We start from the raw sequence: 21,974 nt of genomic DNA on the forward strand, positions 1-21,974 counted from the left end.
CCTGTTAAAAAAAAAAAACAACTCTACAACTTTAAAGGTTTGTCATGCCTGGAGAGCACAGAAAAATTGTAACTGGTATCCATGACAAACTCCATCCCGTGATAGCCCCAAAACAGCCACTACAAGAACTGCTTTGTTGACTTAAATGTGTGACATTTTTCATTGAGTGTAATGCTGAACCCGTGGAAAAGGGTCTGTGGAGGGTTAAAGGAGCGCAAAGAAAGTTGTGACGAGTCTGCTTCTAAGAGAAACAAAGACACAAACGGGAGTGTTTAGTGGCAAACGGCAAAGAAAAGTAAAGGCACAAGAGTGAACAGATAGCAGCCCACCAGACATCTTCACACTCTCTGCCTCTGTTGTTCTCGATTCTTGGCTGCAGTTAAGTATCCTCATAAAGTGGTAATTGTGGAGCAAAGAGACCCCGCGGACAACCTACGTCTGAAATGCGCAAAACACTCCTCCATCCCTCCTACTCTGGCTGAAAGAGCTCGACTGGACCGGAGAATGGGACAAATTGTCTGAGAAGATCAAATCTGTTTTGGTTAACAATCCCCCTGCTGTGTGTGTTTTGTAGCATGTGGAAAACTCAGAGTAATGTGATATGATTATAAGGCCAAATATCACTGTGCAGCCGGCCCTGGGCATCAGATGCACTATACATCTAGAAGTTTGTGAGTGTGTATTTCCATTTTTTCAAAAAATCAAATTAGGTTATATACAAACGCTCCACGCTCAACCCGAGGCTCAGCCACACAGATTACCAAAGCAACACCACTCAGCCATTTTATATTATGACTCAGGGGGCTGCTGCTCCAGTTATAATCAATACATCATCATAACAGTTCAAACTTGCGTGCTTAGCCTTTTTTCCCTGCATTAGTAGCCAAGAATGTACGGATGAGTAACTGCCCCTGTGCTGAAGTTTTCACAGACATCACGTGATCCCGAACATTTCCAACAGAAAGGTCACCGAGTCTGAATCTTCCCCTTCTCGGGCTCACACGCATCGTTTTCCAGTCTTCAAGCCCTGTAACCAGACGGGTCATCACCGGCTCTATGGGTCAGCAAAAAGGTCACAAGCCATGTGCTGTTACTGGTTGTATGAGAGACATACTTAACTTATCATGATTAGCACTTTATATTAAGATGCATATGTTTACTGTTAACAGGTAAAGCTGCTTATTTCCCAAGGGAGCATCAATATCGATGAATGGATCCATGTTTGATTTTTTCCCTCCTGTTCATCCAGCACTGGGGGGATCGCACTAGTTTGTGACACCCTGCTCCACTACACTATGGAACCACTACTTACTCACTGTTAACCAACAGACTTATTAACGCTTTGTCATGCAATTCATATACGTATGGGTGACCCTACTTTCACAGGTAAAGGTCCTGTCTACTTGGACCTTCCTGCTCTTTTTGTTGTATTTTTTTACCAACTAAGATGGTGTGAAAAGACCTTTGAATGGTTAAAGTCTCTCATGTTGAGTTAGATTTTCTAAAGCCTGAAAAACAGAGCCCAGGGAGCATGAAGAGCCCCAGTCAATCATGTCACAAAAGGCAAATTTATAATCAGAATCAGATTCTGATTAGATATATTTAATTTAAAGTATATAAGCACTATAATCACTTGCTATTTTTGTGTTTTTAACATAAAAATACACCGTATGAGTTGAGTGTCGACTACTCTTGTGGTACAGTCACTTTATAAGACCCATACTGACCAAAGTGTGTAAGACAAATTAATTCCATGCTATTCTTAAACAGCCGTCAGAAGATTGAGGGAAAATTCTTGGTTTTACCGAGTTACCAGAAACAATGACACAATCAATGAAAAAACCACGATCCCTCTGTTAGAATAACACATCATATGATTGTGACATGGTTGCTCAAATCATCATGAAAAGATAATTATTGACAATGGAAAGATATCCACAGCCTTGCAGTGTGTCAAAAAAGTCCTATGTGCAAAACAATACATCTGTGATGAGCTCAGCTGGCATGGGTAGGGCAAAATGGCCAATTTCAGTGTGTACTTTGTTAAGATTAAGTTTTACTTCATGGATAGTGTTCCTTAGAGCTGTTTAGCTTTTAGCTTTATTTCTTAATATCTTAATAAAATGGAAAAGAAGAACCCAGGTCAAAAAGAAGCCAAACAGGAAGCATGTTTGCAGATCACTCTCCTTCCTTGCAGTATTTAGGTCAGTGAGTTAAAAGAAAATCAGCTATGATTAGTGGCAAAGTCTTATGACCGGATATAAATGTGTCTTGTCTGCTCCAGATTTTCATAGTGGTCATAAAAAGAGATCACATGCAAATTATTCATGCCACAGATAACTGAGGCTGTTTTTCAAGTCCACTCGTGATCCACACTTACATAATCTCAATGTAATTCTTTATTGAACTCAGTGATCACATTCTATATAAAAAAAGAAATTTCAAAAAGCACAACAATTAATACTTGTGGATGTATACAGCAGTGCTAAAGGGCACATTAGAGCTATAAAATATATTTACGAATGCACCTAATGAAGCTGAAAACTGCCCGGGGCCTTGAATAATACACGACAGACAGAAGGACCCCAGTTACTGTCTGACGCGAAACCCTACTGCAAAAGAGATTAGAGCTGAATCATGTGGCTTTCATTGGAAAATATAAAAAATATATATTTAAAAGTATAACTAGTTTCTGGAATATAAGTGTGAGTTCACTGTGCTCAAATGGCCTCCAAATTCACCAGATCTCAATCCAACAGAGCACCTTTGGGATGTGGTGTAGCGGGGGATTAGCTCCATGGATGTCCAGCTGACAAATCTGCATCGATCATGTGATCCTATCATGTCAATACCAAAATCTCTGAGGAATGTTTCCAGCACCTTGTTGAATCTATGCCACAAAGAATTAAGGCCTCAGTTCACTGTATGAAACTTCTGGACGCTACTGGAGAAGAAATGAGGAGCTTATTGAAACCAAAAGAGGGTCCAAGCTGGTACTAGCAAGATGCATCCAATAAAGTGGCCGCTGAGTGAACATGACAGTGGGCCAGGGGCCAATTAATTAACAAACTATACCAATGTTCTCTCTTTGAAATTATTTTCACATCAGTTATCTTGACACAGAATTTGTAACAGAGCTTCTCTATTGAAAAAGAAAGTGGCTGGTAGGTCAGTCCTGTGGTTATCCTGATTTTTTGCTGGTTATAGGTTCATGAGCTTGAGAGTTGAGAGTAACACTCTTGAACAGAACCATGATAGAGAACAACAGCAAACAGAGACAGTGAAACATTTCCTGATTTTCACCAAGTTTTCAGTGAGACAATGGAGGGGATGTCTACAGCAGTTCAGTGCACTAGGTTGGGCTCCATGTAACAATAGCAACCACATAAACATGAGGATGCCAACAGGCTACTTAAGGAGAACTAACACAAGTTGACAGCACAGCCCATGCTGGACTGTGGAGAATGATGTAAGGGAGAGTTGATGTTTCAAAATTAGGTGACACACAGGAAAAAAATGACCTCCAAATGGTTTATATTCAAATTCAAAATTCTCATGTTTACAATAAAACACACAAACCACATTCGCTTTTCTTCTCCTCGGTTCTCATGATGATTGACATGCGTTCAGAAGAGGAGCGTGTCCTTATGGTGGTCTGCCCTGTAACAGGCAGCACTGTGGCTGACTGCAATAAGAGCATCTACACTGTTTTTAGCAGCTTGTTCCGCACTCATGTAAGCTGCAATTGTGGCTGGTAGGTGTGTAGTAATTGTTCTTCCCCTCGGCGTTACTCCTACTCACTGCTCTCAAGCATGCACAGGCACAGAGAAACACACACACATACAGACAGGCGCGCGCACCGACAGCCTCTTTGACAGTTTCTGCCTCTTGACAGATGACAGCAGCGGTGTGGAAATAGCACACATTCCTCTTATTGCAACTGTCCAGTCGGGCCCAACCAGGTCTCCATACACCGCCTAATCTTATTCTTTAAATCAGATTCTGTGCATTGTCTTTTATCTTCAACTCATCCTTCTTTTCTCTTAAGATGCATCAGCCACTTTCCACATGAGAACACTCAGCTCCCACATCAGCACTAACAGAGAAATCAAAATGCCCATCTTCGCTTAATAAAAGCTTCCAAATACATCTGCCGTGCACTCCATATTAGATCAGCAGCACTGATGGTGCAGCAGAGTGAGATAAGGCAGCAAACCCTAACAGCAGCAGCAGAGTGCATTCGTTTTTGCAGCTGGGGTTCAATATCATTTTATTGAATCTGAATCGCTTAAAAAAAGATCTCATCAGTAATGGCTTCCATTATTTGTACTTCATGTTTGCAGTAAAAGCTTAATAAACCAGCTACTGGAGAAAAGTTTTCCTTGGTTCTGACTTTAAGTTTAATATGAACGTGACGGAAATGAACTAAGTGAGAATAAGTGAGACTGAGCCTTTGCACACCGGACTTGTAAAATCTGTAACTATTTCGTTAAATACATTTTTCAGACTCACCCATTCTTTATGGAGCTGCTTATAACCATGGTGTAATTTCACTCAAAAATCTGTGACATTTATTTTTTCACACCAAGCTCGATTTTTCTATCTTATAGCATGCAAATAAGCAGATCTGACCACTGAGATCACTGCATTGCACTTGTAGTTTCAAACATGCACCAGTACTGAATATACAAATAGTAAAATAATACTTTTTTTTTTTTTACCTCAGACACACAGCCAGACATTGCTCCAGGTCTGAAATCATTTCTCTGCCTGATTTGGACCCAACTCTGCCAACAAGACTTCAAACTGACCCACATGCATGGAAGAGTTTGTTTCACGAGTATAAAACAAAAGGAACAAGAAAGAGCACCTCCAAACTCAAGATCATGGTCCTCAGCCTGAAAATAGTAGAGTGCCCACTCAGGGTTAGGGATGAGTTGTTGCCCAAGTGGAGGAGTTAAAGTATCTTGGGATCTTGTTCACAAATGAGGGACAGTCGAATGAAAGACTCACGGACTGACTCCATAGTGATGTGTTGTGGTGAAAACAGAGCTGAGCCTGAAAGTGACCTACATTCCTAGCCTCACCTACGGTCAAGAGCTTTAAGTTGTGACCAAAACAGCCTGTATTTACAAGTGGAAGAAGTTAGCTTCCTCTGAAGAATCTCTGGGCACTGCATTAGATATAGGATGAGGAGCGCAGATCAAAAGGAGCCAGTTGAGGTGATTCAGCCATCTGACCAGCACATTCTAGGCAAGGTGCTGGGAGAAGACACTTGTTTAGTTTTGTCTCATAAGAGCTGGAAGAATTGTTAGAGAGACAGAGGTCTGCGCATGTCGGCTTTGACTGCTCCTGCAACTCAAACCTGGGTAAATGGTAGAGAGTGGATGGATGGATGGATCAGATGAAAGTTTTCTGCCTATCAAAATAAAAATGCATGTCTATGACAAACAAGGGAGGTGAACACACCATAATCAAGAGAAATATAAGAAGAACCTAAACAAACCATAATACGTGTAGTTATCAAGGTCAGTAGTGCAGGATAAGTGGAGTGAATGCAATAGAATGAACGGTGAAGACATACCAAAAGGCAAAACGAATGGATGTCTCGGACATGAGAGCGCACCAGCAACTGAGCTCTGAGGGAGTGTTTTTAAAAAGCACTCTCACACCAAGCCAAGTCTTACCAGCCGCCCCCTCTCCACTAACTGCAAGAAAAGGTGCAAGACAAGCACAACGGAGCGGCTCGTCACGCCATCACCAATGCTTTCACTTTCCACACTGCTGCTAAAGGTTTTTCCACACGCCTGCACCTACAAGAAATTAAAAAACTGACCCTATGAATCCACAAGATTCAAAAGTTCAGCGGTCACTAAAGTGATCGCACTTCATCCTACAAGGAATGTGAACCGCCAGATCAACATATGAACCTGGCTAAAATAAAAGACGTAGCAAATTTTTATCTTTGTGTGAAAGATAAAAACAACTTCTGCCTGTTAAAAAATACTCAAACTGCCCAGTTTGAGCACTGAAAAACACATCTGATGTGGGAAACTGCATTTGGTTCTTGGACCTGACACATTTAGACATAATACTTTCTCTTTGAGTATGAAAACCTGTTTAATGTTTTAATTGTGTATTTAGTTAGTACATGCAACCACCACGAAACTCCATCAATATCAAGGAAAAGAAAAATCTCTCTTTGCACTGTTCGTTCGCCTCAAAGAGATGACTGACTTCCAAATCTACAGCAGTCACTTGTTGTTGGTGCTCATCTCAGAGACAACCAAAGCATTCCCCTTTATGAAAATTAGATTAGAAAGGAAAATCAAAGGTTACATCAAACACAACATGGCTGTTTGATTCTTCAAAGCCTCAAAGACCATATAACACAATCCCTTGAAGCAAGACAGTCTCTTCACACAACCCACTAGTCACAGTCAAGTATTCATGAAGTGTATTTGCCAAATTTCACTCTGAAGCTTCCTTTTCCCTTTGGACTCGAAAGGCATTCTCTCATTGGTTTATTTTTGGGTCATCATATGCAATTATTCTCAGACAAATTGCTCGAGCGGCTGCTGTGATACGATCCCTGGTTGCCTGCCACGTCACAGAGGCTGGTATTGTTTTCACCTTCTGTAAATTTCGAGTCACTGAGCGCATAGATGGCCTTTCATCATGACTGTTAATGAATTCTTTCACGAAGTGCTGAATTATTGCTGCTGGATATACGTTTTGACTGAAACAGTTTACAAAGTTTTGCAAGTATTGCAACTGATAAACGATCGCACCGTCAGTCTGCGGAAAGTCTGTCAACAGCAGAAAGACGGAGACCTTTTCTTATCACACAGACTACATCCTACTTGCCTTTTTACCAGAGGGCAAAGAAATTTGAAGGGAAGAAAGTGATCTTGACAGCCTGCTGCCTCACCAATCACCAGCTGACAGTGATAGCATAGGTATGTTTGAGATTAACCCAATTGCAGTTTTGTTTTTTTCTTTTCCGCTCTTTGTAATCTCACACCCTGTCTAGACAAGACCTTTCCTAATTGATGGAGGAATCAACTGTTACGCAAATACCACCAACTCCCAAGTCAAGAAGCCTGGATGCGTGGGGGCTACAATAAGCCCTGAAGAATTTTTCTGTTGAGTCAAATGTGTCGAGATGACGGCTCCCTCGTTTAATCATCAGCAATCTCCACATAATGTCTCCTTTCCCAGCCAGCCTACACAGCTAATTACAGGATAGCCTGAGCACGAGAAACTCAAAAACTCAAAAAAGTTGCTGTTTACAACAATGGATCCCGAAGTTGGGGCTTGTGGATCACCCAAGGGGTTGAAAGATGCTTGCAAAAATAAGAAAAGACAGAAAACATTTCTGCTATGAAAAAAATACTTTTTTTTTTTTCCACCCCTTGTTTATGAAATGTTTGGTTAAGCTGCTCAGAGCTAACCAGAACTAAGAGGCAGAGATGGAAAATTGTCTCAAACTGTGTAAAACTTTCCTAACAAGACAGAGTATTCCCAGAACTCCTCCCTGAACCACCAACTGTCAGCCTAATTTTACCAAATGTAGTGGGCTAGGCACGGCAGGGCTTGTTTAAGTCAGAATGCTACTGCTGTACTGGGAAAACCTATAACCCAACTTCTCATGTGACACAGCACACTGTTGCCATCTCTATACAATATTTCTTATTTCTTTCATATATTTCTAGATCTTCAGTTTCTGTGCTCAGTATTAAGCGGTATTGCCTTCAAACGTAAGAAGAGTGATCAAAGAAAATAAGTTGAAATGTATATTTATTCTATAGATGTACATTTAGTCTCTCTAGAATTTGCTTTCAAGGAGCCAGATGTTTTTAAAGTAGTCCTGAGCAATAGTTCTCCAGGCTTTGTGAAGCTTTTCTTTGGACATTGGCTACTTTGTCATTCATTTTTAGTCCAGACCACTGAACAATATCAGTCATGAATTGACCTCCCCAGAGCTCAGACATTACCATTGTTGAAGCAGTGTGGGATCATCTTGACAGAGAATGGAACAAAAGGCACAAATACATCCAAAGAAGAGCTTTGAGTGTCCTTCGAGAAGCCTGAAGAACTATTCCTGAAGACTACTTAAAGAAATCGCAAGAAAGCTGTCTCAGAGAGTTCAGGCTGTGTTGAAAAATAAAGGTGGTCACACCAGATACTCACCTTCAAGCTCATTAGAATTGTGCAAACTACAGAGTAAACTTGGGGTGGCTGAGGACTGCATAATGAAAAATAAATGGAAGTTGACAGCATTTTTACACATGTACAAACTAATCAATCTACTTAACCAAAGCTCCAACTTCCCCGTGCACAATCACTAGAAAAGCGGCGGTTTCAAAATGGTGAATAAATGTTCCCTGAGCATCACCAACCACGTGAAGAGGATCTGTTTATCAGAATTTGACCCCTCAGTTCGGCCATGCGTTGCTGTTGACTTTACAGCTCCTGCCTAATATAAGGCAAACTGCTCGTCACCCATCGCTTTGAAGCTGAAAGTTTATTACTCGTGGACAATGGAGGCTGAGGTCGTGTGGGTAGTCCATTAATACATTTCACATCCCATCACATCAGACAAAGGTGTCCTTTGTTTGCACGGATAGTCACTTCAATTGCTCACCAAAAAGTTGACATTAGTCCAGTGCATTAGTTTCACCTGTCAGTGCTGTAACGCTCAGAATTCCACTGCCACAATGGTCTGTGGTCACAACACCGCTGCTAGTCTGTTCCTGTCTGTACTTTAATGTCAGATATTTGTAAGCTCCCACATGTGGCCTTCCTCAGTAAAGGAACTCAAATCTGCTACTGACAGCCACCAGGATCGATGTCTGTGGTGTAAAAATCTGAATCCTAATTGCTTCTGCTACCCACAGTCTGAAATCAGTGGTCCATAATGTCAAGAATGATCAAAGAGATTACAATAATAATGACAGCTTAACAGGCATGAAACTAGCCAAGGAGACGGGGCTGAGCAAGCCTATTTTAGCCATTAAAAGTCAGAGGTATAGGCCTGATTAGAAGAAGAAACACAGTAAACCATGCAGGTCCATCTTCTCTGAGGTTGTCACGACACGCAAGTCCTCTAGACACTCTTAGCTGCACCTCTGTCCCCTCACCCCAGGAAGTGACTGCAATGTGACACAGCACACACTGTCTGATATGCAAGCCTTGACCAGATGAGCAGCAACAGAGAGACAGAAATGGAGGAGGCAGCAGTACAGGCTGTTTATATTGGGTTCAGGCCTAAAACTCGTGAAAAAAGTATACACGATATACAGGGATACAGAGAGGGAGAGGCAGTCAGTAGAGCAAAGAGACACTCCAGCTGACGAGTTGGACTTTATTTCCACTTTTCTTCTTGCAAAAGAGCAGGAAGGACAAGAGGCATGTGAAGAGGTGGAGAGGGGGGAAAAGAAGTTCATAACAGAGTTAAAACCTGAGCTTTTTTCCTCCTTTATTACACAAAATATGTGGGTGGTTCAGGTTCAGACGATCGCTCCTTCCCAGGTTCTGGGTAAAAGGGTTTTTCCAGAATCTGAGCTTCTGCAAACAAGAGCCCTTTATTTAACCTCTCATTTTAAATCCCACTAGCTGAGCGCTGATTAGAAGAAAACGCTTCTGATTCTTGCATCATTACCACAGAGTAGCACACGCTTGTTTTTCCATACAGAGTCAGATGAAAGTCGCATTAAAACACTCGGGATGACCGTGTTGGCTCATGTGGCCTCCGCATTGCATTAGCGGTAAAATGAATTAAACCCTGTTTCTTTTCTATGTACTGCTGTAATGTGTTTTTGCTGGAAGCATAATTGTTGTTATAACTGGATGATGTTTGCTTTTATAATATTTTCCAGAGCATGTTATGCTTTTGTGCTGTGCAGAAGGTGCACAAAATGGTAAAAATGGAAGATCTGACACCAAGAAGTACTTCATATAATGATAATGTTTAGACACACCGAGGTGTCTCAGCATAACACTTGGCAATGAGCTTGAGCGTAGCATCTTGGAGAGCTCGCCACAGTTTTATGTGGATTTAGAGCGTCTCGGTGTCGACTGTCTCTTCTTGTAATACTGCGAGAAGAGATCAGTTCTCTGTTTGATGCACATCATCTGTTGCAGGATGTTCTCTTTGCCTTTTTGCTGAAGATATCTCTTTAGGACTGGCTGGTATGTTTGGCCTCGCTTGTCCCACTGCAAACTGGGCCCAATCGGACGCCTCTCTAACGGTGGCGCATGATGGATGAGAGTCCAGACAAGTGCCTAGAACTGCGTGCTGTATATAAACACAATTTTTGGTTGTCAGGGTCGATTAATTTGTAACATGTGGAGCCCAAATCAACAAGACCAATTGTGAGCTCATGAAGCTTGCCTGTGGAAATGATGATGCACTTACCTTTAATGTAATGCAATCAATGTACAGAAAAAACAGCATTACCGAAGTGCGCCCGGGGAACTTGATTTTTGCGTTTAACTTCTTTGTAAGTGCATGAAAGATTAGCCACACATGCTTCCTTGTATGTGTCCTGTACATATAAGATGTGGCTAATGAGGGTCATACAGGGAAAGTGCATGAGGAAAATGATTTGGAAGATATGAAAATAGCAACTGGGGAGACAGGACACATTTGAATATCAGCTGTTCTAATCTAACTGAAAGCCAGCAGATTGGTTTCCCACTTCCTTTTATACAGATCAGTGCTGAAAATCCCATGTTTTACTACATAGCTACACACATGTATTGCCTCCTGATGGCTTGCAGGCATTTATGACAGCAACATATCCCCTGGGAGTGTCAGCGTCGGAGAGCTGGTGATTTTACCACGAGGAAAATAACAATAATTACTCATTATTGCTTCAGTTTGTGTATCAGCTGAGTCCATTTATGATGAGGAAATTAATCACAGAGCATTTGCATCATGCTCCTCTGGCTGCATTATATAATTAAGACAAAAAACACCCCGTTGAACTCTACTAGAGCGGCTTTGCACAATTTAAAGTTCAAAACAATCCTTATTTATTTTATATTCATTTCATATTCAGTTCATCAGCACCTCACACTTTCAGCTGACTTTCTTTTGATTGGCTGCCCTAAACAAATAAATTATTTGAACACCAGGTGGGTGGAGCTTCTGTGCCTTCAGTCAGAGCCATGTGCCTGTAGTGAAAGAGCTTCTGCTCTTTTTGACATAATACAGATGCTAAAATAAATAAACTGCCTGAAATGGAGCATTTAAAACAGTCTGAACTTCAGCTTCTGTCTCACAGGGATTACTTGTACATGCACTGACAGAAACTAAGAAAAAGCACAATAGTTTCCCTTTGATGATGACAGATATTTAATGTGGCAAAGGCCAACAAGTAGAGTGAATGAACCTGTGCCTGAGAGTGACTGTAAATTACTCAACCCCTGAGATAACCCTGAGGGCCACTCTCTATCGGTGTGTGTGTGGATTTTAGTAGTGAGTATGCTGGTTGATCAAGCGTGCCCAACCATTAGCAGTGGTTGCTGTGCCATTAATGTGCCATGAGTTACATGCTGTGGATGCAAGATTGTGGACAAGGACAAGAAGTGTGAGTTTTTATCCGTAGGGGTCGTGTGAATGTGTATTTAAGTGCGGCCACGAGTCGAGCTACCATTGTCCACATAGATGCTCCTGCTTATCAGTGCACTTGCGGACTATTCTGCAGCCTGTCAGCCTGACCTGCTCTGTCAGGGCGACTCGCAGTCCTCACTACAGCAACAAAAGACATCCTGTCTTGGAAAACAATTTAACAATTCAAGGGTCAGGGCAAAGGAAAAGAACCTTAAACCGTGGCATGAAGTGCAGAAAATCCTGGTGACACATCACACTACAATTCACATGACAGACTTGGAGGAAAACACCACTTTTTCCATTCAGGGTTGCCATCTTTCTTGAATCCTGTTTATATAGATATGTGCATTTGTAAGTTTTCCAGCACTCAAGTAGGAAAGTGGCAGCAAGTGACTCGAACCCATGACCTATAATTCACTAAATGTCATGTTATCTCTGCCTGATTGATCTCCATTTGTCTAAGCGTGGAGAGGACTTACAGGACTCACTAAACTTCTGCGTGAGAATGTCTACACAGATGCATACATTCACAGTCATTTAAACACGTTTCTGTAGAAATATGAGATATACACAGCTGGGCTGAGCCTTGCACCACTAACCTAGTTTGAGTATCTGACTGCAGCATCAGCTTCCCTATCAGACTCTCTTTGAAACTGTGCCACAGCTGCATGTCTCCATCTCCCTTGCCTAAACATATACAAACCGACTCCCTGTACAAATACACCATCATGCACACACCAATACACACACTGACAGGTTGCTCAAGAGTCCGTGTGCCGTGTGTCACACGGTCATCCTGCTGCACTTTTTCTAGCCTCTGTCTGAGCCAAACGGAGCACTGCTGCTAGTCTGAATTGCACAGGGCTGATGATGGGGGACGTGAGAGCCAAGACTACATGACTGCAACAACCTCAGCCTCCTCCACCGCACCAGCGGCGCAGTCACAGCTCGTTTTCTCTCACGATGAAAGAAGAATGAATTTTGCATGATGCAGCAGCATCTTACAGCAAAAAAGGCAGTGGGGGTAGGAGGTGGAAACATGCACATTTTGCAAAAAAAAAGAAAAGAAAAAAAAAAAGCAAAGACCGGGGGTTCGCTGTAGCAGTTTACTGACACGTTGACCTCGTGAGTAAAGGCACTGAGTGACTGTTACAAATCCCTTCCTAAAAGCTGGGCTGGCAGTGCCACAAACCCTTAGGGAAAGACAAGAGGTCTGTAAGAGGCTGTGGGCTAGCCAGATGTTCCACACTCACACAGACACGTGCATGCAGACACACACGCACACACACTGGGTGTTCAAGAGTGGACAACAGAGCTAAAAAGAAAGGTGTTCTGGACTTTCATAGTTCTCCTTTGTCTGTTCAGCAGCTATGCTGGGAAGAAGCATTAGGACAAGAGAAACGACAATATGCTTTGAATTTTCATAAAACTAAAGTCTCTCCGTAACACGTCCAACCGTAGTATGATATCACATTATAGCATTTTCTACTTCAAACCAAGCCGAGACTTCAGTTCGATATAAATGTTGGCTGCTGTCAGCATAAAGGAGCACTTCCCCCAAGGACAAAGTCCAGCTCACAAGTTCTAATATTGTTTAGAAAGTGACCTGGCTCTGAGTCACAACTCAATGGATTTTTCTACTGGCTGGGTTTCCAGGGGGTCACAGAGTGGTCTCCAATCCAGTGTGACTGAAGCCTGAAGCTTAAAATGAACCAAGATTTCAAACAAGTACTACAGTCTTATATGTTGCGGGGTATATGCATGTAAATGAGGACTACATTTTAACATTTGTTTCATTATCAATATTTTGTTATATTTTGATGCTTGTAGAAAAAAAAAAAAAATATATATATATATATATATATGTACAAAAGAATGAAGAATACAGTTCTGCCTGATGGTTAAAAAGATGGATAGAAAAGTAAGAATCAGTGGAACAAAGGGACAGAGAGGACTTTAGTGAGGACCTTGTGAGTTCAGGGAAGTAAAACAGAGTCGTTAAGTGCAAAGACAGAGGGAGCGTTGGGGGATGGTAATCAGGTTAAAGCCTTCACCAAGAAATATGCAGCATCTGTTTTAATAAAACAAAATTAGTACGTCTGCCTGACAAATCATAGTTGCAGATTGTAACTGAAGAGTAAAGTACACAGTGTTTGCAGACTGTGAAGAATTGCAGTCACGGGGGGATACACCTTTTTCCTGCATCTTCAGCAGGTCAAACAATCTTTCTGTGCTTACATAATTGTTCCAAACCTCCCTTTTCCTGTCCACTTTGGTCAGCTTTCTCTTCCCTTTCCTACAGACCTGAACCCCCCCCCCCCCAGCAATGAGCCATGAACCCAGACTCCCAAAAGGCCCAAGTAGAGCAGGACATCCTTTGGCTAAAACTCACTTCAGCACATGACTTCCGAGTCCTGGGACCCCTAGCATGCATGCTGTGATTTCTCTTTCCAAAGAGTTTTTTTTTTTTTTTTGGGGGGGGGGGGGCACACTACAAGCCCCTTGATGGTTTTAATGCTACAAAGACAGATTCCAATCTGTGGCTAGGCTTGGCGGTAAGGCTTTATTGCACACTACTGCATGGGTGATGAAGGGGAAACTGGATACTCCTTTAAAAAGCCCTTTGCTATACTTTCCTCCACTTCTCCTGACAAAAATTAAGTCTGCCATCAGCGTCACGGCCTCTTATAAAAGAACCTCAAACCTGTTTTTAAAGGCAGAGCAGCGGTCCAAGAGGATTTACGCAAATGACTCGCGTTCACTTGAAACTTAGCGCTTATTGTTACGGTAGCTGAGGCACTGGAACGGACTAAATCCAAAAAGTCAATTTCCATATATGTCAGTCTTTCTTAAAGTGTACCGAGTCCAACTTAAACCACTGAGGGGACACCAAGGTTAAACATAACGTGCTATCTGATATTTTGGGAGGCCAAAGTTGACAAGAGACCTCTGTGTTCACCATCCTCTCAAAGATGAAACATACACACTTCAGTCTATACAGTAATGGCCAGCATAGTGTAGAACCCAGATGTCCATCTCCCCACTGATTTCTCAAGGAAGTTACTGAGCCAATGCAAGTGTGACTGCATGCGCACGGCCAATAGTGTTTGACAGCAATGAGAGCACTCGGCAGCCACAACAGAGGAAGAAACACAATCCTTAACAGAGGTGAGTCACACTGGTGGGAGCAAAACAGTCTAAGAGACTGAGCAGAAATGCTGAAACAATATCAGAAAATGTGAGCTTATGATACCAAAACACACAAGAAACAAAAAACAAAAGTACACATGCCACTGCGCTTTCATGCCTTCAGAAATTCATGAGAACATCAAATATAAAGAAGTAGCTGGGATATAAACATAACTGCCAAGAGTTAGAAAAGAAGATTGAGTCTCATTTGTCTTATTTTTAAGCATCTTGGAGGTTAGCTGTGGCAGTTCTTAGTTGAGCCTTCACCGCCTGACAATGCAGCTTTATTCACTCCGAAAGACCAACTTTTTAAAAGCATCACTGGTTTTGTGACAGACGGCCAATTGAATCGTAATATATACAAGAGCGAGCTTGCTCCATTTAAGGGAGGAAAAAAGAAATCCACCACAATGAAGCAGGTTATTGCACATCCACTTCTGGCAATTTCAGGGGGAATCAGGTCAGGATATTTACCAAAGTTGTCCTTTTTCACATGAAGCACAAAGCAGAAATATTTCGCACAACTAGAAAAAGCTCTGTGTGGTTTAGAAGGAGCTACCTGAATTGAGCGTGCAGACATACAAGACAGCCACTGCAAAATTATATAGATTTTGGGCAAACTTGCGTATATATAGAAACATAACCAGAATACAACCATTGAGCTGAGTCAAGTCTATTGCAAACAGGCACGTCACAGACTGACTCAGATAAATTGCAATGTATTGGCAATCTGTCTGCTTTTATAGGTTAGAGAGCAGTTACTTGCAAACCTTTGCCAATCTGTCTGAGAGTGATTACAACCAGTCTGGAGATTGGTTGCCTCCCATCACGTGACCTGTGCAATAATCTTGTGATCAAAAGTAGTGACCCACAGATTAAAGGTGTTGCGTATTCAGCCTCTGGGCAACAACAGCAACTTTTTTAAATGATACAATCACCAAGCAACCACCAATTTCTTCTAGTTGGAGATTGTCACACTATTTTTACTCTAGTGTGACTGAGTCATAAAGCACATGACAAACGAGGGGCCTGGTGAGAGCGGCGTCAACTCCACAGAGCCAGCCCGAGGTGGTGTATCTGAAAATCCTTACTGGTGACAGAACTCATCAATACTACACTCTATATACTTTCTTTGTGTGCACAAAGATAAAACCTGAAAAAAGGCATAAAGTCTTTATACTTAAGAAATTGTTAACAGCCAATTCTTAGTATGTCTTAAATTTACAGTAATAAGAATGAATCGATTATTGATTTTTCTTCAATTAACTGCTGGACTCAACCACAGTACAAATGTAGCTTTGCAGCTTTGGGTTTTAAATTAAGAATATTTTAAATGAGCCGGAGCTGATGGTACGCGGAGGAAAACAGACTAAAAACCCAATCTGCAAGGGCCCCACGTGTCTTCTGCAGAACTCCATCAAACATTGCAGAGATCCAAGCCTCTTCATCACACCCCACTGCTGCTCCCTGACGTCCTGCAGGGGCCCTGAGGGCCTCAGGTTCTCCACCGTCACACAGGCAGCGTACAAACGCTAACTGCCAGCCTGCCTGCCGGAGCCTCCTCAGACTTGACATCAAAAGCCATGACCTATCAATTTCCCCAGAGCCATTTCTCTATAGCCACCCATCACACAGGTGAACCAGGCGAGCCCCTTCCAAAGGGTTAAAATACAAACAGGGAAGATTTAGCTTAATAACAGGTGGGCACAATTAAGCCGTAATTTGTTCCTGTGTTTTTTTGAAGGCCACTTCTCAGTGTGTGGGCTGCAGGGAAGAAGACAGCAGCTGCGAAACTACTCCCACCATCCAAATCGCAAATCCTGAACACAGCTGCGGGCGCCGTCCTGCAGCAGCCAGATGAATGGCTCTACGATCTTAAAACCCACCTCGCTGTGTGCGCCTGTTGTTGCCTCAGTTGAGCGCCAGCGTGCCGCAACCCCACAGACCACACGCTGCAACACACACTCACGTACTCCCTTGCCAAGTTTAAATGGCTGGTTTCACAGTGTGTAAATAGAGAGGATCTGCAGCCAAAATCATGAGGTACGCTGCAAAGCCAAAGTCTATCTCTAATGCTCTGATTATTACCACATGGGCATCACTTGATTGAAAGCGCAGTAAAACAGCTCATTGACTAACAAAAACCTGCAGAGCGAAAGCAGGGAAAGCGGAGATGATGCAGGTGTACATTTGACAGCCTGACAAAGTCGGTCGTGCAAAATGGGAATGTTTGACAGCGAGCTACAGTGTGTCAGTGCGGTCAGGCAGGCTTCACTGTTGCAGAGCTTTGTGGCCCTCTTGTTGGCCCATTGTCCATTGAGGGGAGTACTGCGGCAGTAGGCATTGTACTGCTGAATGTCATGTGTGTCAGCTGGATTACGATACACCCGTTCTCGCTAAGCCTTTTACAGCATGTCCAAGCGGGCAATGACGAATCTCCACATACTCTAATTTTAAAAATAAAAAGTAAAAAAATAAAAAAGTGCACACAATCTCACCACAATGCATTAAATAGCTGAGCATTTCACTCAAAACAAAAACTCAGAACCTTATCATGGTGCATAGGCTCCCAGAAAAAGTAAGAAAATATCTGGAAAGGATGCAAGCATGGCTAAAAGCATGTGCTAAGAGGTTTTAGCAGAGCAAAGAGAATATGTCAACATAAGGGGAAGAAAAGATGGGGAAAAAAATGAAAAGTGAGTCCCCATCAAGAGGGCGACCTGGTTTAATAGATAATCACAGAGAGGCTGAGACCACCTGCTGTTAAGTGAGTTAATAATGACAGAAAAGAAGAACTTTCTGCTGAGAGAAACTCCACTGACACGCCGGAGAATTGATTCAGAAAGAATATCCAGTCCACCGCCACTCTCCCTCGTCGTCTTTCACTGGCGACGTTCCACACTTCTCTGGCCACTCTCCAAGTTTGTCCTGGCACTTCATCCAGCCCGTCCACACGCTCTTTCTCACACACAAACACACATACACTGCTCCTGTCTTGCTCTCTCATTCCCTTTCAGACATCTCACCATCGTCGCTACTACGACTGCTTCTCGCTCTCTTTGTGGTCACACGTGCTTTCCCTCCTCGCGCATTTCTCGGTCATTACACCCGCCACTTTCCAGTCTTCCCTCCTGCTTAACTTGTGGCCTGGCAAAGTCTCTGCATGTGTGTCACATTGTGAGGAGCGATAGTCGCACAGTGGACCTCGTTGACTAACTTGCTGCTGCTCATTCTCTACTTTAGTCTGTCGCCTTGCATTGGGCCTGTGTGTACAGCTGTGTAGGCACTCATTTGTTCAGACAATAAGCAGCAAACTGTTGATGTTTTTACTCCCTGTGTCCAGCCATCTATCCATCTTCACAGCAAAAAGTGCCATAAGGGGAAAAGGAGACATTAAATTTGTGAGGCTGCTGACAGCTACCTCTGTTTGGTGTCACAGCACCATATGTCTGTCTGTGTGGCTATGCTGACGTCTCCCAACGCTGGAGGCCCGGCTGCCTGAACCCAGCACAATGGCTGCTTTATACCCAGGTGCCATGCATGCGTGCGTGCATGCATTCGTGCATGCAGTACGCAAGCCATTAGTCACATCCTGCAGTTCCGTAAGCGGTGAGCCAGTGGGACTGAATACCACCGACCTGAAACAACAAGAGTGAGCATTTTAACCTGGAGGGGTCTTGGCCAATTTAAAGTGTTATTTTGTACAGTGTATGATTAACAGGGGGTGGTCCCTCTGGAATCTGATTGGCCTTCTCTGCCTGAGTCAGCCGGTGACAGGTATCATGGATTAACCCCAGGTTACCAGAACCCTAAATTAAACAACCAGGAAGATAGAAACTACAGTGTGTAGCTGCTTTGTGTTGCTTTAAGTGTATCTTATATGCAGGAAGGGTGGAGGAGCCTTTACATGACTCTGTTAATGGCTCCAGGCTACTTAGAGTTACCTTGCAAGTATTTATTTACATAGTTTCATTGCACAGTAATAAAGTAAGAACGAAAAGAGCTTGCAATATTGTAAACGCGTTTCTACTCAACTCCCTGTGCCAACTCCCAAATAACCCTGCCAAAGTCTGCCCTGCCATTCAAAAGTTTCTAAACCCACCCGTGTGCTGAACGATGAGCAGGCTCCTGTTGGAGAGATGCATCCGTGCCAACAAATTCTTGCAACAGCCTCAGTCAATAAACGACTCGGTGGCCATGCATGGCTGACCATGACAGGACCTGTTGGGCCACAGTGGCACCAGCCCACAGCTGACAAAGGCACAGGAAAAACACAATACTCACAGCATCTCATACCGACACTGATGCGCTGACTCTCATCTACGCTTCGAGCCCTATAATCTGTTTGAGTGTCGATCATCACCCTCCTCAGTGTAGACATTAAACTGCTCTTGAAAGCAGCAACATTAGTGAGGGGCTTTCTGCACATTTAGAAGCCAACTTCTTGTTAGTGTCACAAAATACTGTTTGTGGCATGTCTTTGGTGTCAAACCAACTCTGTTTAGAGTCCTAGATTACTGAAATTGAGGGCAAATAGGTCCAAATGTATTATTATTATAGCATTGGTATTGTTATTGTTGTTATTATCATCATCAAACTGAGGAGGCAGAGGCGCATGTCTTCTGATTAGGGAAATGGCAACAAATCACGGGAATGAAACGACTCAATGAATCATACCTTGGTTGTCCTCGTCCATGACTGCAGCCAATAAACGAAGATCTCCCCCCAAAAAATCGATCGCAGAAACTTCCGCCGTGCGAGCCCACGTCTAATTTACGGCAAACGCGCGTCCTATTTTCTAGGACGCATTTGGCATACAGGTTGTCTCATGGGCAGGGTTTTCTTTTAGGAAATGTTGTTGCCATTCACGCCTCTCCGAATCCCCCCGGGCCTCCGTCAGTCCGCCGGTCACTGAGCGGTGTGTCCGTGATGCAGCGGCGGCGGCAGCTGCTCGTCCTTTAGCCCACACCGCCGGCCGAGCGTGTTATCGCTATCCCTCCAAATACGCCTTCACTCCAGTAGTATCAGGAGAGCCTTTCACACGGCTGGGTCAAGTTGGTCGGCTCGCGAATGCAAGCACCGGAAGTACTGTTATTTTGACTTCAAAATAAACGAACCATGCTCGAGCACAGGTGAGACACGGGGTAAATTGAAGAGTGAGTTTTATTTTTGGAACTCACAACCGGAAGTAGTTCTCGTATAATAGCGCAGACGGAAAGATCCAAGGTGTTAATCGCATCCCGGCTGTGCTGCGAGTCAGCATTCATCGCCGAGCAGTACTCACGTGACTACAGAGCGCACCGGTTACCAGATATACAGACACTTTTTTTTAAAATTAAGTTATGCGGAAAATATGCGGATCATCTGGAAAAAATGGGAATTCGCGGTGCTTTTTTGTTGTTTTCATTTTAGGCATAAAATTATTGCTGGAAATTTACTGGTACTACAGTTTTAAGTTACTTTTATTCCACGATTATAACCTGGGTTTGTAGTAAATATTATTCTGCACAGAGGAAAATGGGAAATAGCTGTAGCATGTATGTAAGCATACATGGAAATACAGTATAGGCAAACACATACAAGCAGACAAACAGTTTGTATAGTTCTAATGAGCTTGGAAGTTCATGTTTGGTATGACCACCTTTATTTTCCAATACTGCCTGAAACCTCTTAGGCTGTTTAGACACTCTCCAGGTGAAATGCTGCCCCAAACCATAATAGATAGTCTCCGTGTTTTACACTCACGGTTCCCCCTCTCCCCTGACCTCCTCTGTACACATTGACAATGATTTGAACCTAAAAGTCATCAATCCATAAGACATACCTCAGTCTTTTCCCCTTGTTTCCCTTCCTGGACTGAAAATTACATCTAAAAGATCTTCAGGAAGCGCTCAAGAACAGAAGAAAATCTGTCTCGCTGGAAGCAAAATATTTAAAATATTTACATTTAATTTAAATATTTAGTGTATTTTTAAATACTATTTACACATTGGGAAAAAATCTTAATACTTTATTGTAGTTTCTTAATTTTATGTAATTGCATTTACTTTAAATTGTGACCAAGATTGAAACTATTCCATGATCTATTTTTTAATCATCTAATGGCAGTGAAATGAAAATGAGTAAAAAAAGGAGCCCATGTCCAAGGAACTACTTTTTAAAAATTCAAAAAAAGGGGTGGTAAAAAGTGTTGATCCAATCATTACACAGACAGAAAATCGTCAACCAATAATAGAAAAGCTCATGGAGAGTGCTGCTGTGTGCCGGAAATGCCCACCTTTCCAATGTGCCCAAAATTGGGATTCATCTATCTATCCAGTGAGCTCTGTGGCCTCACAAAACACTTAGAGACAGCATTTTGTTCTCTCTGAGCAGTTCAGATCATTTTAACTTTTGGATGAGAGCATAAGAAAGAAGAGCCATCAGGTTAGGAAACAGGGGGGTGAAGAATACAGAAAGAGATATATTGGCAGACTCTGTTTCTACGACACACGTGGTTTCAATTATAGCATTCCTGCCTCCACAGAGAAGGAGGAGGTCCCGCTTCCTGTGTGCATTGCTCCAGTGGTCAAGCACGAACAGATGTTTTAATGTATTCATTCATTTGTTTATTCATAGGTGTCTCTTTTAGACAAATGTTTCAGTCTCGGTGATCTGTCCTAAACAAAGTGCCATTTTCCAGCCATAACACAGTCAATTTTCCTAATGCTGCTTCATGTCGCCGTGAGGTTAAAGGCCCAAATTCCCTCCTGTTTCATATGGAATGAGGCTCAGTTTGACTAATAATCATTACCACAAATGCATACAAAACATCATCATTGTTGTGACTCTGCAGCTCTGTGTCTTTGCTCTTCTTTTTCACTCTAATGGTGCTTTTCCATCTTCCAACAAAGTAATGGTTAAAAAGTCCTGAGCGGACATTGAGAAACTCAAAAAAGAGTCCTTTTCTGCTCATCAGCAGGGCCAGCAGATTACACAACCCGCTGAAGGCCTTCAATCCAGCAAAGTCCAGTTTAGTGCAGTGAGATGTGGGGTAGACAGGACTTTTGGGCACATGCATCCAGACAGTGTTTGTTTTCTCTGCACTCTGACACAAAGTGTTTTAATGACCTAACCATGTGTTTTAAAGCTTAACTCCTGGACATGTGTGCCAGTTTCAGCTTTT

At 42.6% G+C, this 21,974-nt stretch overlaps 1 protein-coding gene across 1 annotated transcript in view; it reads right to left on the reverse strand.

Annotated features, from left to right (window-relative positions):
• Positions 1–19,863, reverse strand: part of cyth3b (cytohesin 3b) — a 41,965-nt gene extending 22,102 nt beyond the window's left edge. Inside the window, exon 1 of the mRNA XM_085454156.1 lies at positions 19,487–19,863. Within this exon, the coding sequence (XP_085310282.1) occupies positions 19,487–19,505 (19 nt within the window). The 5' untranslated portion in view covers positions 19,506–19,863. The remainder of the gene's footprint in view (positions 1–19,486) is intronic.
• Positions 19,864–21,974: the final 2,111 nt, after the last annotated feature.

Source organism: Copadichromis virginalis, linkage group LG4 (genome assembly GCF_057382275.1).
Source record: "Copadichromis virginalis isolate Kocher_CV1m ecotype Utaka linkage group LG4, C_Virginalis_male_GT1.1, whole genome shotgun sequence".
In the NCBI taxonomy this organism is placed as follows: domain Eukaryota; kingdom Metazoa; phylum Chordata; class Actinopteri; order Cichliformes; family Cichlidae; genus Copadichromis; species Copadichromis virginalis.